The 18,160-nt window shown below is 32.3% G+C and overlaps 2 protein-coding genes across 2 annotated transcripts; both read left to right on the forward strand.

Moving 5' to 3' along the window:
* The first annotated feature begins 1,346 nt into the window (after positions 1-1,346).
* On the forward strand, positions 1,347-11,095 carry LOC25482483 (T-complex protein 1 subunit theta). Its single transcript, XM_013611048.3, has 13 exons — positions 1,347-1,631; positions 3,291-3,553; positions 4,635-4,781; positions 4,875-5,036; positions 6,045-6,122; positions 7,093-7,226; positions 7,385-7,457; positions 7,539-7,616; positions 7,747-7,869; positions 8,069-8,163; positions 8,919-9,128; positions 9,399-9,456; positions 10,685-11,095. The coding sequence occupies exons 1-13, from the start codon at positions 1,490-1,492 to the stop codon at positions 10,751-10,753; spliced, it is 1,632 nt and encodes a 543-aa protein (XP_013466502.1). The 5' UTR covers positions 1,347-1,489; the 3' UTR covers positions 10,754-11,095.
* Positions 11,096-15,819: 4,724 nt separating this feature from the next.
* On the forward strand, positions 15,820-17,738 carry LOC25482484 (cationic amino acid transporter 1). The gene is made up of 2 exons (XM_013611049.3): positions 15,820-16,192; positions 16,288-17,738. Exons 1-2 carry the CDS (start codon positions 15,991-15,993, stop codon positions 17,691-17,693), a joined length of 1,608 nt encoding a protein of 535 aa, XP_013466503.2. The 5' UTR covers positions 15,820-15,990; the 3' UTR covers positions 17,694-17,738.
* Positions 17,739-18,160: the final 422 nt, after the last annotated feature.

The following is an 18,160-nucleotide window of genomic DNA, read 5'->3' on the forward strand; positions in this document are numbered from 1 at the left end:
CATGTGCGTATCTGACACCAATATATAAGATTACATTCAATTATCTCATTTGCTCAAATAAATAACTACAGGTTTTATCGATTCATCACGTGTTCGTTGTTTGTGGTTGTGCTTCATAGATGTCACATTGTATCTCAAATTATGTGACTTTAAATTATAAAGACAATATTTATTAACTTTTCTCAATAATATGAGGATTTATAATATCGAGGATTTTGAGTTAGGAGTTATGTTATAATCGTCTGATTCACCTCAAACATCCACACCCAACTCTCAAAACCCCTATTTGAAAGGGGATTTTGTAGGGTTTTGGAGATGAAGACTTCGAAGAACCATGTTTATGTTTTAATATATTTGAAACTTTAAAAAATATAGTTTTTGACATGTATTAAAATATTTTTATGAACCATGACAAATGATATATGGAAAAAAAAAAAAAAAGTTTCCTCTTCTAATAAACTAACCATATGTAAAAAAAAAAAAAGTTTATAAAAAGAGATCAATAACACAAGTTATGGATAAATCACTTTTGTTATTGGTCTTTGTTTTTTTTATTTTTTTTTGTCAAGTAGCCTAGTGGCTAGAGCTCATACAATTTAATTGTGGAGAAGTGGAGTGTCCGGGGTTCGAACCCCGACTCTGCATATAATATGCAATATCCCTACCAACTGAGCTAAGCTCACGGGGATTATTGGTCTTTGTTTATAAACGCTATTGTTCACCAAAAGTAAAAAAGAAAAAAGAAAAAAACCACTTGTTTTCTCCTCATGCTATTATTCACCAAAAGAAAATTTTGTATAAACATTTTAATTTTAGGGTTAATTATGTTTTTATCCCTATAAACATACAAACTTTTTGTTTTACTCTCTTTAAAAAATTTCTTCAACTTTTAGTCTGCATAAATTTTTCATCAATCATTACTTTTGGTCCTTATTTTAAAGTTAATTTTTGTATTTTTTAATGAAATTATGTAGAAATGTATAAAATATTGTAAAAATCTTTGCAATTTTGTTTTTGAATTTTTTAACAAAATATAAATTAAATATGTACTTTTAACTGTAAAAAATATAAAAATTCATATTTAATTTATGTTTTGCTAAAAAGTTCTAATCTTTTTTTTGGGGAAATTCTTATAATATTATAAATTTTTATTCAAAAATATGAATTCTATATATGAGTTTACTTTGAAGAAGGGACCACAAATAAAGATGAAATATTTTTCGGAAACTAATAGTTGAATTTTTTTTAAAAGGACTAAAATAAAAAGTTAACATATTTAAAATGATCAAAAATATATTTAACCCAAAAAAAAGTATAAATAAAGTTTTGCTCTAAAGCCCAGGTTTCTAGGGCTGTCTCATTTCTTTTTTTTCTCATTTTCATTTCGTGGGTTTAGGTCTACACTGCAAAACACAACTGCAGGGTTTTAAACTTCTTCACATCTCTCACTCTCACTTTCGCAGCCACCGTAAAGCTTGAAGCTGCAAAAATGGTAGGTTTACCTTATGGAATCCAATCTATGCTCAAAGAAGGTCACAAACATCTCTCTGGTCTCGACGAAGCCGTTCTCAAAAACATCGATGCTTGTAACCAACTCTCCACTATCACTCGCACTTCCCTCGGTCCCAATGGTAACCCTAAACTGTTAAGATTCAAATTAACTGTTAAGTTTAGATTTAGTAAAGTTTATTTATTTTCTGATCTAGGTCTTGTTTCGATAAATTAACTGTTTTTGTACTGTTATATTTAGATTTAGTCAAGTTTAGTTTCTGATCTATGTTCTGTTTGGATAAACAACTTATTTACAGCAGCTTATAGCACAAATGCTTATCATGAGATATCTCTATATGTTAGTTATTTTGATACTTAATAAATTAGAGATTAATTTTTATTTTTATTTTTTAATTTTTTAAAGAAGCTGACGTTGTTTTGTGTTTGTTTACCATAATTAAAATCACTTATTTAAACTGATTTTCTGGAGAAGCTACTAAAAACAACTTATTTGAAGCATTTTTTAGAATTATTTTTCTTTTTCTTTCAGATTCTCATTTTTTCGACAATCTGTAACAAGTAACAAGTTATTTTGAGATAGTGAAAGTTTAGTCTTCGATCTAGGTCAATTTTAGATAAATAACTTATCTGTAGCTTATAGCATAACCAATAAACACATGTGTAAGCTATTTCTATAGCAAAAGGTAAAAATAAAGTTAAGAGCCTGTTTGTGACAGCTTAATTTGAGAATAAATTGTTATTTTTAAACTAAATAATCTCTTTTAGAAGTTTACATCTGTTTGTTACAGCTTCTTAAAAAAGTGAATCTGAAAGAAAACAAATTCTAAAAACTACTTCAAATGAGGTGTTTTGAGTAGTTTTTTTGTGAAATCAATTTTTATAACTGACTTTTTTTTAAGCGATATTCTTTATAGTAAACAAACATGGAATTGCTTCTGATTATTGAAAAATTTATAAAAATTATTCTCTAAACTATTGAATACCAAAATCATTTTTTTTATAATCTGTAACAATTGAACCCTAAATTGGGTTCATATGTAAACTGTTTTCATAAGTTGTCTCGGAGAACATGAAAATTAGTTGAAAAAAGCTTATGAACAATGTCATAGGCTTTTTCATCAGTTCTTCCAAACAGTCTCACAAAGTGTATGTTAGTAGGTTAGCTCGAATAAGTTAATTCAAAATGTTTGAGGAAGAACACTATTTTTAAACAAAATAATTACTTTTAGAGTTGACATCTGTTTATCACAGTCTGTTTAAAAATTAAGAACCTGATAAGAATTTGTTTTTCTAAAAACTGCTTCACATGAGAAGCTGTTTTGAGTTGCTTCTCCATAAAATCATTGTTTATAACTGATTTTCATTGTGGTAAACAAACATACAATATCTTTTTTTTGTTTTCTAAAAAAAATTCGAAAAGTTAATCTTTAAATTATTGAATACCAAAATCACTTCAGTTTTTTATTTATAATCTGTAACAGCTTATGAACAATGTTATCTACTGTTTTCTGAAAATACCAAAATTGCTTTTTTATAATCCGTAAATAGCTTCTGTTTAATTTGGTTCTGTACAAGCAATAAGCTGTTTTCATAAGCTATCTAGGCGTGCTAAAATAAGTTGAAAACTTATGAACAATGTTCTGAGCTGTTTTCCTAAGTTCTTCTGAAAAGTCTCACAAAACTTATGTGTCAGTAGATGAGCTTAAGTTAACCAATCCTAACAGGTCCCCTAGTTTGTTTTTGTTTCACTAACTTTAATTAATTTATTTTGTTATTAGGGATGAATAAGATGGTTATAAATCATTTGGACAAACTTTTTGTGACAAATGATGCCGCTACCATTGTAAATGAACTTGAAGTACAACATCCTGCTGCTAAGATTTTGGTTTTGGCTGGGAAGGCTCAACAAGAGGAAATTGGTGATGGCGCTAATTTAACTATTTCTTTTGCCGGCGAGTTACTTCATGGTGCTGAAGAGCTTATTAGGATGGGTTTGCATCCTAGTGAGATTATCAGTGGATATACCAAAGCCATTGCTAAGGTTTGTTAGGTTCATGTTTTCATTTCGATTGATCCAAAATGGATGGAATGGTACATTAGCAGTGCTGCACAATATACACTGTTTCTACTGTTCTCAACTAAGGGATGTCACTAACAATTTTAAAAGGGTGAGAAAAAAACGGTCTCTTGAGAAAAAAGCTGTCTTTTTGTGAGAGGAAAAGTAAGAACAGTACTATAAGCACTGTATCTATGTTTAGTCCTTGTTAAAACTCTGCTGCGCTGCAATGCTAATGCGCCGCTAGATATCTTCTGTTTGACAAGGCTGATTATTAGTTTCATGTCATTTGGATTGTTTAAAATAAGATAGGATGAATGAAATATGGAGACACATACAATCCCGTTGTATACTATAAGGGATCACCTCAATTTGCTCTGACTCTGAGGATATTGGATGGAACTTGTTTTTGTCTGTTCTATATCATAAAAGGATTCAATTAATGGAACAGAGGGGTAACCTTGGCGCAACTGGTAAAGTTGTTGTCATGTGATGTGACTGAAAGGTCACGGGTTCAAGTCCTGGAAACAGCCTCTTGTGTAAAAAACAAGGTAAGGTTGCGTACAATACACCAATAATGGTGGGACCCCTTCCCGGTCCCTGCGTATGCGGGAGCTTTAGTGCACCGGGTTGCCCTTTTATTCAATTAATGGAACAATAACTTTAGTCAATTCAATTATATTACACTTTCCTTTTGATGCATAGATATCAGGATATTTTCTGTTGGATGGATTTGGGGAGAAAGAGAAGGGCATGATATACTCTGTTTTTAAATTGAGAGAGATATAATAAATGCCTAATAAAATTAAACGAGGGGTTATTGAAAAAAAAATGATAAGCTCTGTGTAATCCTTTCAACTTTGAAATTTGAACAAAGAGGTCTAAAATAAGAAGGTTTATGCAGGTTGAGCATCATTTCTCTATCCCTTGCAAACTCCTCTAACCAATATAATTTAGTGATTTATCTTTAAGTGCCATACTTTCTCTCTCTCTCTCTCTCTCTCTCTCTCTCTCTCTCTCTCTCTCTCTCTCTCTCTCTCTCTCTTAAGTCTTTATCCTATTTCAGACTATGGAAATATTGGATGAACTTGTTGAGGAAGGTTCCGACAATATGGATGTCCGTGACAAGGAGCAAGTTATTTCTCGAATGAAAGCTGCTGTTGCTAGCAAGCAATTCGGTCAAGAAGATACTATATGCTCTCTTGTCGCTGATGTGAGTTTATCCTCATTACCCGGTTTTACTATGATTTCAATATACTTTGTAGGTGAAGCACTTGACATTCCGACCTTTGTTTGGAAAATGTAGGCATGCATCCAAGTGTGTCCAAAAAACCCTGTAAACTTTAATGTGGACAATGTTCGTGTCGCAAAGCTCTTAGGAGGAGGCTTGCGTAATAGTACAGTTGTTCGGGGAATGGTTCTGAGAAATGATGCTGTTGGTAGTATAAAGAGAATGGAAAAGGCAAAGGTTAGCTTTCTATATATTTGAGATTTTTAGGGTTTCACCGGAGAGTCTACTTACTATATTGTTTATTGGTTGAGATTCTTCACAACTTTGTCATTTTTGCATGCTAGACAATTACAAGATGTATGAAGGCTATACTCTTGGTTTTACCTATGTTTTGACTTTTGACTAATATCAAGGCTGTACTCATGGTTTTAATCTATCTTATTTGCCTAATACATTTTCCGAGTTAATGATAAATCATTAAAAATAAATGATAAATGAAGGGCATGACATTAGAAATAGCAAAGTATAGAAGATGGAACAACTGAATGAATAGGTGATTAGGATTTAGGAGTGTCATTTTTTAGTTGCGGCTTCATTAGAAAACCAGAATCAGTGTTGTGCACAAGCTGCCATTTTAAAATATTGATGTGTGGATGTTATTCTTCAGACTATGGCTTGTGTTTGCTTCCAATACTACAGATGGGCTATCTAACCTGAATTTTTGTCAGCATCTGTCCTTTAAATGGGTTTCATGTTCTGAAGACGCAATTGCTATCACTATTCATTATACATTGTTAATATTAATAATTATAAGTATCATGCGCCCCACTTAGCTTATTGAAGACTTCAATTTTGTATGATTTCTCTTGGTACATTATTTCCATGGGGTACATACCATTTGTGAAAGGGAATATGTAACAGAAGTAAGGAATGCTTGTTTTTGACATGTATTCAGCTTATTTTGCTTACTTTTTATGCCATACTAGTTGTCATGTCTTCCATGTTGAGATTTTGTAATTCAGCTGTGATGCTGAAGTAATTTTAAAGAAGAGTTATATGTTCTCTCTCGTTTTTGGGTTGAATTCCATATACTTTCCTTGGAAATATTTGCTTGGAACATCATGAAGCATGATCTGTTGCTATTTTTATTTCATCTTTTTATAAGAATTTGTCCTCACCATGATATGCTATTGCAGATCTTCATACTGTGTCTTGTACTGAGGTCTTTTTTCAATACTCTTTTAGGTTGCTGTGTTTGCTGGTGGTGTTGATACATCTGCAACTGAAACTAAAGGAACTGTTCTCATACATTCTGCTGAACAGGTATATCAAAATGACTGTAAATTTGATTACTATTACTTTATTCTGTTTTATTGGATTGTAGGATGAATGATTGACTCATCCAGTATTAGACTATTAGTGAAAAAAACAGAAAATTGATGATGAAATCTGGGGCAGTAAGTAAGACTCTGGAATGTTATCCAGTAGCTAACCAGAAACCTTCTCTTTCTATTTCCTACTATTGCTTCAAATCAAATTTGTCTTTCATTTTCCTTGCAACCAATAATTAAAGAAAAATAATCTAATTTCCCAAATTTTAGTTGCTAAACATGCCGCCGGCAGTGTATTTCAATCAATGGGTATGATGACTAGCAACTACAAGCACACCAAAGAGCTGGAACATCTATCACACAGTCTCTTCATTTGTAGATTCCAACAGAAAGAACCCAGAACTTCACCCTACCAAACCTGTGTTAAGTTCCAACTTTAGATAAACAAGTTTTTAGATTTGATGCCTGTGATATCAATGATGACCGAAACGCGTGCAATGTTCTGTTTAGGAATTTAAGGAAAAGTGTTTAGAAGGGAAGGGGAAGGGGAGAAGGAGAGAGTGACAGAGTGGAAGGGAGCAGTGCTTGGTGTGGAGGAGGAGGGGAATCAAACTTAGTATTGGTGGAAGATAGCGTGGAAAGGGAAAACCATGAAAACAAAGGCACTACTTATTAGATCTAACCGACTGCTGTACAAAGCTGTCATGGTCAGAGCTTTTGTTTGGAAGTTAATTTTAGTACTTTAATTTAAACTTGTAACACACTGACTACAACATCTAGTTCAGTTTTCAACTGTGTTTTGCTTGTAAGAAACTAGTTTATTGATTCTGAAACTGTTATGATCTGATGTGCTGGGATTTTCCTTTTGTAGCTCATGGATTATTTTCTTGTGTTTTTTTTTAAAAATGGTTTGTCAACTTTTGTGCTTAATGCTCTTATTTTTGAATTTTTGTTTTCTATAGCTAGAAAATTATTCGAAAACTGAAGAGGCTAAAGTAGAAGAGCTCATCAAGGCTGTAGTTGATTCTGGTGCCCAAGTGATTGTAAGCGGAGGAGCAGTAGGAGAGATGGCTTTGCATTTCTGCGAGCGTTATAAGTGAGTGAATTCATACGCCATTTTTTTCGTTTTTAATTGCCTTAAGCTATCGCACATCAAATAATTACTTATAATTTTTTTACTGTATCAATTTGAATTTTGAAGTCATGCTATGAATCTACCTATGTGGTCTTCTTAATCAAAATTCATGCTTGTAGGCTTATGGTTCTGAAAATCAGCTCTAAGTTTGAACTGCGTCGATTTTGCCGTACAACTGGTTCTGTAGCTATGGTGTGTTTTTTTATCTTTCACTTCATAAAGAATCTTCTGTTACTGTACCTTTTTTTTCTAATTTTTGTTTTCATACTACAGTTGAAGCTTAGTCGACCAAACCCAGATGATCTTGGATATGTTGATTCTGTTTCAGTTGAGGAAATTGGTGGTGCAAGGGTATGTTTAAATATTTGGTTTCTGTTATATTCTTGGTTCATTTCTTGTATGTATCCTTTACTCCATTAGTATTTTCCCATTTTAAGTGTTGTATATGATTTTCCCTCTTTTATCTTGTTTAATGATGCAGGTGACCATTGTTAAAAATGAAGAAGGTGGCAATTCTGTAGCAACTGTTGTCTTAAGAGGAAGTACTGATAGTATACTTGATGATATTGAAAGAGCAGTTGATGATGGAGTGAACACTTACAAGGTAATTGCTGATGTTGTATGCTTTTATTGCTTTACCAAGTTGATTGTATCCTAACCCCCAAAAAATGACTGCTTAATAAAAAAGTATGGCCTCCGCAAACATACCGGATGGTACTGCACCATTTTGAATTGCACTTTTGAAGGGATTTCTTTTTTAGAAATAATACTGATTTGTCTTATTTTATGCAACTATTTATCAGACTATGTGCAGGGATAGCCGTATTGTGCCTGGAGCTGCAGCAACTGAAATTGAGTTAGCTAAGAGGGTGAAGGAGTTTTCTTTCAAGGAGACAGGGTATGCTGTATTTCTCTTTAATTTTACTGAGAGTCCCACATTGGTTAATGATATGGTCTGTATATTGTTTAGGGGCAACCCTCACCTTAATTGGTTTGTAGAGTTGAGTTGGACCCAGAATCTAAAATACCACCAGTTTTTATGTGTCCCATATTTGTTGGGCCACCCATTATCAGGCCACATTTCAGATTTTCAGTCTTCGGCATGTGGATGTGTGTTTGAGTCCCACATTCAATAGTGACATGGCCTTTATTGGTTATAAGTTGAGGGAAGCCCTCACCTTTATCAGCCCATGAGGGTCACACTTTAAATGTCTATTCATGAGTGTGAGGGCCTTATGTTGAGAGACCGACATTTGGCTGTAATATGGCCTCAGTAGTGTTTATAAGTGGGAGATAATCATCACCGAACAAATAGGTTTTGTGGGGCTGGTTTGGCTCAAAACTAAGATGGTATTATAACTTATCCTAGATCCATCAGACCACCCACGGCCCACCATATTATACGTGCACCAAGTCCAAGAATACTGAGAATGGGTTTGAGAGGTTTAATGGTTAAAACTCAAGTCTCACATTAGAGATAAGGTCTAAATGGCACCCCTGCTCTAAAAATTCTAAAATCAAAACTTGATTGCAAGTTAGAGATTCTATTATACAAAGCTTAAACAAGCTTAAACCTTTATTTTACTCGTTTAATGCTTCTTTGATAATTCAGACATGAAAGGGAAGTACTAAAAATTTGCAATGGCTCTGCAGATTGGATCAGTATGCTATAGCAAAATTTGCTGAAAGCTTTGAGATGATTCCTAGAACATTGGCGGAGAATGCTGGGTTAAATGCAATGGAGATTATATCTTCTCTCTACGCAGAACATGCATCAGGAAACACTAAAGTTGGCATTGATTTGGACGAGGGTGTTTGTAAGGATGTCACAACCACACATGTTTGGGATCTCCACATGGCTAAGTAAATTACTTTCTTTCTAAATTCTAATATGCATGCATCTTTTTTTTTTTTTATTTTATTTTTTAGTGGAAACCCCTTACTTAAGGCAAATGTTGGAATTGTTTTCCCCTATTATAATTGTAGCTTTTTCTAGCTGTCATATATAAGTTTGAATACAATACCAGCACTTGTGACAAATGTGGAGCCTTCTTTCAACTGCTTATATTTGAAATAATTTATTTTCCTCGTACCATTCAATGACAAGTTAAATTATTGTTGTCATCTGCTCAGGCTTTTTGCTCTTAAATACGCTGCTGATGCTGCATGCACTGTGCTACGGGTGGACCAGGTAATCAGCTGTTTTTTAGTTCCTATTTTATTTTAATTATTTTTGGTCCCCAATAGTTTGCTATTAGTCCCTCCCTAAAGATTGAACACATGATTTTGTCTTCCTAAGGATTACAACTGGATAAAAAAATATGTCAAAAAAAACTGAATAAGAAACTAGTGAATAATCACAAAAATGTAATATTTTCAGGGGCAACAAATTAACTGTTAATTTTGAATGCTCAAAGCCACACATTGCATTTTTTGTACACCATGAGTACGCAAGCCTTCCCATAAAAACTGGTTCAGACTTTAGGGAGTAGCAATTTACAAAGGGAAAAAAAACTTCTACTGATAGATCTTGCTTTGAGCTATAAGAGAACCCAATACACAGAGAATCAGAAAACTTCCAATAGACAGAGAATCAGAAAACTTCCAATAGACAGAGAATCAGAAAACTTCTAACATGTACTTTCCCAATTGGGTCTTGCTGATAACAGTAGGTTTTGATATTCGTCGATACTAGTAAAGGAGAGTAGGCCCTATATGGAAGGTTTATTATTAGGAAAAATGAAATGAGTTAAGAAAAATGCGGAAGCTGAGTTGGCAGATGGGAGAGAGGGATAATGTGTAAGGGAAGTTAAAAGGAATAATGAGCGTAGGGAATAAAGTGATTCTTGATTTCAATACGAGAGGATCACCAAAAGTCCATTGATTGGTGAGGGGGCCTTAGACTTTTGGTGAGCTGATAGATTCATTCTACCATAATTTCTTTCTTTGTTTTCAGTTTACGCACCCATTACCAATCTTAAATACAATTCACTATCCTTCTACTCTTTTGTGTTCAAACCTTTTATTTGTATCAATAAAATAGACTGTTGTTTGCTCCCTGTTCAATTTGCGAGAAATTCTCAGGGTGCTTGAATTGTTAAAGCCATGTGACTTATTATTTAGAGTCTTATTTTTAATACTTAAAACATTGTGTTTCATGTTTAAAAAATAGTAAATGAAAATAAAGTATTGTAGTTACTTTGGTGAATGAACACTAATATAAGGTGTATGCCGTTGTTTTTTTTTTTTTTTTTCTTTCTCCATGTAGCTTACCCCACTTAGTGGGATAAGACTTTGTTGTTGTTTGGGTATCTTGTTTGAAATTTGATACATGATTTTGATCCATATCTTATTTTTGTCAATATGATCCATTTTTCTCCATGCATAAATTTATGGATGTGGTATTTTGATGTTTTCAGATTATTATGGCAAAACCGGCTGGAGGACCTGGCAAGAGAGAGCAACCTGCTGGCATGGACGAAGACTAATTCTATGAGAACTTACTCTTGTTTTGGTCATGTTTGTATCTCAACATGATGTCCTACTACACTTGGCAACTTGGCCTGGGCATCTAATTTTCATGTGATCTTAACAAATTTTGATTGATTTTCATGGAATATCAGGGATGTAATATGTAAATTTAATGTTATTTCTCTTTCTAGAATGTTGGTGTTCTTTTGCTGTCAGCTTTTATTTGTTATATTTTTTTATTTGGGGTTATTATTGTTAGTGTTATGATTAATTTTTCTTGTATGCCTGAACTGTAGTGTCATAACTCTGTATCAAGAACTTGCTTTCTCCATATCATTGTAAGGATTAGCATTTATCAAGCACAGTAGTATTGGAAATTTTATCAACTTTTCTTGCAGAATGTCACTTTTGCAATTTATCTATAATTTAGTTTAATCACCTAATTTGAGTTTAGTTATATTAACAAAGGAAATGCTATTGTATATGTTAATGATTTAAGTATAATCAGTTTTACAATAAACTATCTGAGTATGTGTAGTTGTATTAACATTAACACAAGTTTAATGCTTTATTCACCGACAATGTAATTTTTTTATACACATGTTTAGCTATTATACTTCAAAAAAAAAAACAACATATAGACTTGGTCTAAAGATTTCTTGTATTAGTGTTTAGTTTATGGTAAATTCTTAACTACAGAAAATAAATAATTTGATAGATCAAGAAAACTCAATCCTATGTTTAGTAGATTAGTAGTGGAAATCTCAACATATTAGATAAAGAATTTGTTGCTCTTAGAGCGTTTAGTTTATGGTAAATTTGAGAAAAGATATTTGAACAACAATTTTGAAACAATTTTTTTTCTCGTACTCACATTGTTACTGTTTTTACTTTATCTTTCTATTGCTTTGGTTTGCGTGTCAATATCTACTTTTTTATTTACTCCCTCCGTTCTTTTTTAAGTGTCTCTTTTGAAGAAATTTTTTGTTCCTATTTAACTGTCACTTTCAAAGTTCAATGCAACATTAAATGTTGTTTTACCAATATTATCCTAAGTTATTTATTGCGGAGAGAGAAATATATAAAATGAGATATTAAATAAATAAGGTTATTATAGTAAAAGTACAACTTATTGCATCAAAAGTAATAACAATCATTGACTATATTGATTTATGTAAAATGTCAAAATGTGATAATTAAAAAGGAACAGAGGTAGTATATCTTTTGTTGTCACATAAATTGTCTCACAAAATGATTGTTCAAATAACCATGTCTTCAAATTTTTAGGTTCCTTGGTGTAACCAGGGCACATGGCATTGATTGATTGGATATGTATCAAAACAGTTCAACCCTAATGTGTGACGCTTCTATTAGTTCCAGAATAGACAAAGAGATATGTTAAGAAAGAAGCTAATTTTTCTCAGTTAAACAAAAATTGTTTTGTTTTATGTATAGTTATACTTTGTTGACGTCTCTTTCCTAAGAATTTTGTTTGGTACTGTATTACTCATTTACTTGTATTGTTTCCTCTGGCCTTGGTGGTTTCGTGTCCGTGGCAATACAACTGGAATGAATATTGAAAACTATAAACATTAAGACATATCCTTTTGGTTTTATGTTGATTAGTCGTCCACAAAAGATTCTATCAATTCAATATCTTTTTGTTCTTATTATTTCTCGGGTAGCACTTCAGTGCCTTTGTCTTTGATGCATTTGTTCCTATCTCTCTAAATCATTCATTCTCTCACATCTAAATAATTAGTTTGTTTTGACGATCACTAACTTCTAATGTACACATCAACAAAAATCATTTCCATTGGAAAGTACACCATATAGACTTATTTATATAAATATACTCCATCTGTTTTTATTTTATATTATGAAATACTCCATCTGTTTTTATATACACAATAGCTTCGTACATACATTAGTTTCATTTGTTTTTTCTCTCTATTTTTTTTACTCTTTCTTTCTTCTTATGCCTCGAGAATAAGACTAAGACTACAGTATTGTTTTTATGTTTTTTAATATTGTTATGCATAAATCAAGAAATAATTTGATCAGTAAGTTTGTAATATATACTTAGCTTTCATGGGTCAAACTCATCAAGTTACTCTCTATCTGTCTCTATTAAAGCAACCGTAAAATTTTTGTTAAGATAATGGTATGATTGATAAAAGAAAAAAAAAGAGTCAATGAAGTTCAACTTTTTTATACACTATCACTGTAAAAGTTTTACACTGCCAACAATTCACTATCAATTATGTACGTAATTTTAAAAGTAGTTATGATTAAATTTTAAAGATTTTTGATAGTCTAACTATTATAAATTATAATTGATTGACTGTATAAAAATATCTTTACTGACAAATTATATGAATGAAATCACTTAATGTTAGAGATGATTTAACAATAATCTTATCAAATTTTCGCCAAAAATAATCTTATAAAATAGAACAATTAGGACCTATTTGAATCAATTCCGGTTTTCAGTTCTCAAATTTTCATTTATAAATCGGTTTTTAAAAACTATTTTTGAAGAAGAAAATAAAAGAAAAATTGTTTGGCAATCAAATTATCAAAAACTGTTTTCAAGATTGATATTATTACGGAAATGCCATTAATAAAAGGAGCTAGTTCTCCGTGTTTTTAGTTTTCAAAGGAAAATCAAAACAAAAAAACAAAACAGCTAAAACTAGTTTCTGTTTTTTAGTTTTGAAAACTGATTTTTTCAAAATTGTTTCCGAAACTGTTATTTCAAAAGTGTTTAATCAAATAAGTTTTTAGTTCTTAAATTTTTAAAAACCACAAAACAGTTTTTAAAAACTAAATCAAACAGGCCTTACATTTCTAAATTATAGATGATATATGAAAAGAAAGAGGTAGTATATTGCTCTTCTCTCATCCAAAACTGCTCCCTCCCATACAAATTGGTGAAAATACCTCTCACGTGACTTAAGTCACGCATGTGTTATACGCAGCATGACTTAAATTGCTCTAGGATACAACTTGAGTGAGTTAAGTCACTCTAGGATACAACTTGCGTGGTTTAAGTAATGCTCGGTACTTTCAGCGTTAGTTAACTCACTCAGGTTGTAATCTAGAGTGACTTAACTCACGCATGTTATATCTCAGAGTGACTTAACTAACTCAGGTTGTAATCTAGAGTGACTTAAGACACGCAGGGTATAACACCTGCGTGACTTAAGTCACGTGGGGGTATTTTCTTCCTTTTTTATGGGAGGGAGCAATTTTGGATGGGAGAAGAGCAATTTTGTCATTTTTTGAAGAGAAAGGGGTAGTATTTGTCGTTTTGTTTTGGTGTTGTATATTGCCGGCCGGACACAATAATCTTCATATATGTTTATCAATAAGGTCTTTCTTATATATATGGTACAAAAAGAAATGTTTTGATGTGATTTTCTCCTTTCAAAGTTTTAAAATAAACGTGACCTTCATTCAAGCCCGTGGGTGGGTTTTCCACATTGAAAGAGGTAAGGTATTTGTGTTCATAAATCTTGGCATTCTTGTATGCTCTTTTATATTGATTTGGTTCGTCTAAAAATGATTGATTTATATAATATCACTCATTTGTTATTTATATTTATTACTATTCATTTATTTATCATCGGCTGATGTTATTCACGTATTCTCTAAAGTGAGTTCAATAAATTGTTGAACAAATTGATCACTTGAGCTCTGGGAAAAGATTTTAGATTAATCATGGTATTATATATATTTTTTATCTTCCACTGTTGCACAAAAAATGCCTATCGTATAACCTGACGATATTTTTTTTTCAAAGTATACCATAAGATGAGTGTCCATGATATTTATAGTATTACTTTAAAAAAAAAAAAAACTATTTACCCAAAAAAGTGACTTTAATTTTACAATAATCATTTTTCAAAAAAATCGTAATACAGTAAAGTAGTAACTATTATGATTCATATTCTTCTTCAACACAATACTCTCTCAGTCTCTTGTGATGTCTTCTGGTTGCTTGCTACTTTAAAAATCAAAGTATAATTTTTCAAAAAAATATGTACCTTGAAAGTCACTATTATGGTAATTATTCTTCAAAATAGTTGTACTGCGAGCGTCAATTTACGACTCATACTTTTATATTTAGCTTTTTTTTTACAACATTTTTATCCTTAATTTGTACTAGTACTTTTTTCTTTTTTGAGAATTACTAGTAGTTATATGATATAGTAAACACAAATTAGTGTCTGTTTCACTTTCACAAAAATATCTTAAAAATAATAATCTCTAGCTCTTTTTCAGGATTAGACGTCGTATATGACAGTGTAAATTACAAGTTATTTGAGTTGATTTCACATTGTTCTATGCATCTAATTTCTAGAACTTCCTAATATAAAAGAACATAAATGCATATAATTCTGGTTGACTAGAACAAAGAACACTTTAAACAAAGGTGATTAGTAATAAATAGTACATGCTAATTATTGATGAAAAGAACAATAATGCATTAGATAGTATTTTTTTTATATATATGGACGCGCGGACCACGTGTTATCAATATACTCCATCCGATATAAAATATAGGGAAATGTTAACCGGTGCTCCCGGGGCACTGGTTAGGATAATAAAAAGGGAAATTATATGTTAATTATTGCATTGAAAATTGTTTAATTAATCTATAAATTAAATAAGTCAACAAAACTTCCTTTTATGGTAAAAATTTCTTTTTTTTGTATGCTTAACAGGTGTCCCGGGGGCACCGGTTAGCATGACCCTAAAATATATGTAAAAACGAGTCAAATAAAATTGATGTATTTGATATAAAATTAGGTCTAAATACATCAATTTTCTTTGACTCATTTATACCTATATTTTATAACAGAGGGAATATATCAATATCCCTTTAAAAGATCAATATATATTGTAAAAAATGTGTTCTTAACATATATCTCAAATGTTCCCTAAAAAAAAAAAAACATATCTCAAATGTATCTATGCGTTATTAGATCAAAATTTGAATTAATTTTTTAATAATGTTATATCAATTTCAGCGTGGACCATCTTTTATAGAATGGAAGAACCAAATGCCAATTCAAGTATTGGAGAAGAAAATGTTGCCCCTCCATCAACAAAATTAAAGTCATTTGAGAGCTTGCCAAGCTACGGTAGAGCGCTCTTATACACGCCCTGCCGATTATTGGATCGGGTTACTGCCCGATCCAACGATGAAGTTGAGTTGGTGGATGTGAGGAAACAAAGTCAACATGAAATGAAGAAAACACTGTCTTGGTGGGACTTGATATGGTTTGGCATGGGAAGTGTCATTGGTTCAGGTATTTTTGTACTAACAGGACTTGAAGTTAAGAACACTGTGGGACCTGCTGTGGTTTTATCATATATTGTCTCGGGCATTTCTGCTATGTTGTCTGTTTTTTGTTACACTGAATTTGCTGTGGAAATCCCTGTGGCTGGTACGTAATTTTTTGTATGTTATTTGTTCAAGTCTCTTTTAGCAACAACTGAAAAATGTTGGCAAAACCTTTGACTAACATTTCTTTTATTATAGGTGGTTCTTTTGCTTACATAAGAGTTGAACTTGGTGAATTTGTAGCATTCATAGCATCAGGAAACATTATTCTTGAATATGTGATTGGTGGTGCTGCAGTCTCACGTTCATGGACATCCTATTTTGCAACACTTTGCAACCAACCATCAGACAAATTCCTCATCATAGTCGATTCCCTAGCAAACGATTACAATGAACTTGACCCTATTGCTGTTTTTGCTCTTGCAATTATTACCACCTTTGCAATTTTCAGCACAAAGGGTTCCTCACGTTTAAACTACATTGCCTCAATAATACACGTTATTGTCCTAATGTTCATAATAGTTGCTGGTTTATCACAAGCTAAAGCTGAAAATTACAAAGATTTCACACCTTTTGGAACCAGAGGAATCTTTGCATCCGCTGCAGTTTTGTTTTTCGCTTATGTTGGATTCGATGCAGTTTCGACAATGGCTGAGGAAACGAAGAATCCTGGAAAAGATATCCCTATTGGTCTAATAGGATCAATGACACTTACAACATTTATTTATTGCATGATGGGTGTTACACTTTGTTTAATGCAAAAATATTCAGATGTTGATGAAAAAGCGGCTTTTTCGGTTGCATTTGAAGCTGTTGGAATGAAATGGGCTAAGTATATTGTTGCATTTGGTGCATTGAAAGGAATGACTAGTGTTTTACTTGTTGGTGCTGTTGGTCAAGCAAGATATCTCACACACATGGCAAGAACAAGTTTGTTACCTTCATGGCTTGCAAGAGTGAATAAAAAAACTAAGACACCAGTTAACGCAACTGTTGTTATGTTTATTGCAACTGCTATTGTTGCATTTTTCACTAGCCTTGATATTCTTGCTAATTTACTTTCAATTTCAACTTTGTTCCTTTTTTCACTTGTGGCATTGTCTCTATTGGTTAGGAGATATTGTGTTAGAGGTGTGACTTCTAGGTTTGATGTTATGAAATTTCTCGGATTCATTTTTCTCATACTAGGATCATCGATTGGATGTTCGGTTTATTGGTCGAAAACCGACGAGTGGATTGGTTACACTATATTAGTACCTATTTGGTTTGTGGGGACATTCGGCATCTGGTTCTTTGTTCCTCTTGCGAAGAAACCGAAGATTTGGGGCGTACCGCTAGTGCCGTTTTTACCATCTGCATCCATTGGTATCAATATTTTCCTTCTTGGAACATTAGATAAGGCTTCATTTAGGAGATTTGGTATTTGGACTGCAATTTTGGTTGTATATTACTTGCTTGTTGGAGTACATGCATCTTATGACATAGCAAAGGTACAAAAGGAGGAGAAGGAGAAACTAGATACTAACATTGTGTCAAAGATGGATGAAGAAAATGGTGTTTCATTATTGACAGGGTCTAATACCAAAACTGAAAATGATACATAGGATGAATTTTAATTTATATATATGGTGTTGATAGTAATGTGATTGGTGTGTTTGTAAAAGTGATGTTTCTCTATTTTTAACAGTCCATATATATGTGGTGTGATTAATTAAAATATGATGATTGCTTTGGAATTTCCAACGCTGGTGTTAACAATTTCTTAGGTAGTTATTTGAAGGAGAGATATTAATTCAAAACCAACATAAGAACATATTAATGAGTGTTGGCTAAGTGTGATATATGGGATCTTGTTGCTGCAAGACACAATTGTTGTTTCTATTTATCCTGCATTGGTATTCTTTAGAAGCTTCAATCGGTTGCTATTTAGAGGCTCTAACATAAACACAAAATAAAAGAACCATCATCAAGGTGGAGTTTGGTTGCATTGTGATAGTCGGAGCATAGTCACATAACTCGCAACTCGTGCTGGTACGTAGTATGGGAACATGTTTGTGGTACACGATTACAT

The sequence above is a fragment of the Medicago truncatula genome, chromosome 1, assembly GCF_003473485.1.
Source record: "Medicago truncatula cultivar Jemalong A17 chromosome 1, MtrunA17r5.0-ANR, whole genome shotgun sequence".
Taxonomy (NCBI): domain Eukaryota; kingdom Viridiplantae; phylum Streptophyta; class Magnoliopsida; order Fabales; family Fabaceae; genus Medicago; species Medicago truncatula.

Bases quoted from the DNA above. Each gene is read 5' to 3' on its own strand.
- LOC25482483 (XM_013611048.3), top strand. From the start codon at position 1,490: ATGGTAGGTTTACCTTATGGAATCCAATCTATGCTCAAAGAAGGTCAC. The intron at 7,227-7,384 runs GTGAGTGAATTC...TCATGCTTGTAG, and splicing joins CATTTCTGCGAGCGTTATAA to GCTTATGGTTCTGAAAATCA. The intron at 7,617-7,746 runs GTATGTTTAAAT...TTAATGATGCAG, and splicing joins AGGAAATTGGTGGTGCAAGG to GTGACCATTGTTAAAAATGA.
- LOC25482484 (XM_013611049.3), top strand. From the start codon at position 15,991: ATGAAGAAAACACTGTCTTGGTGGGACTTGATATGGTTTGGCATGGGA. The intron at 16,193-16,287 runs GTACGTAATTTT...CTTTTATTATAG, and splicing joins TGTGGAAATCCCTGTGGCTG to GTGGTTCTTTTGCTTACATA.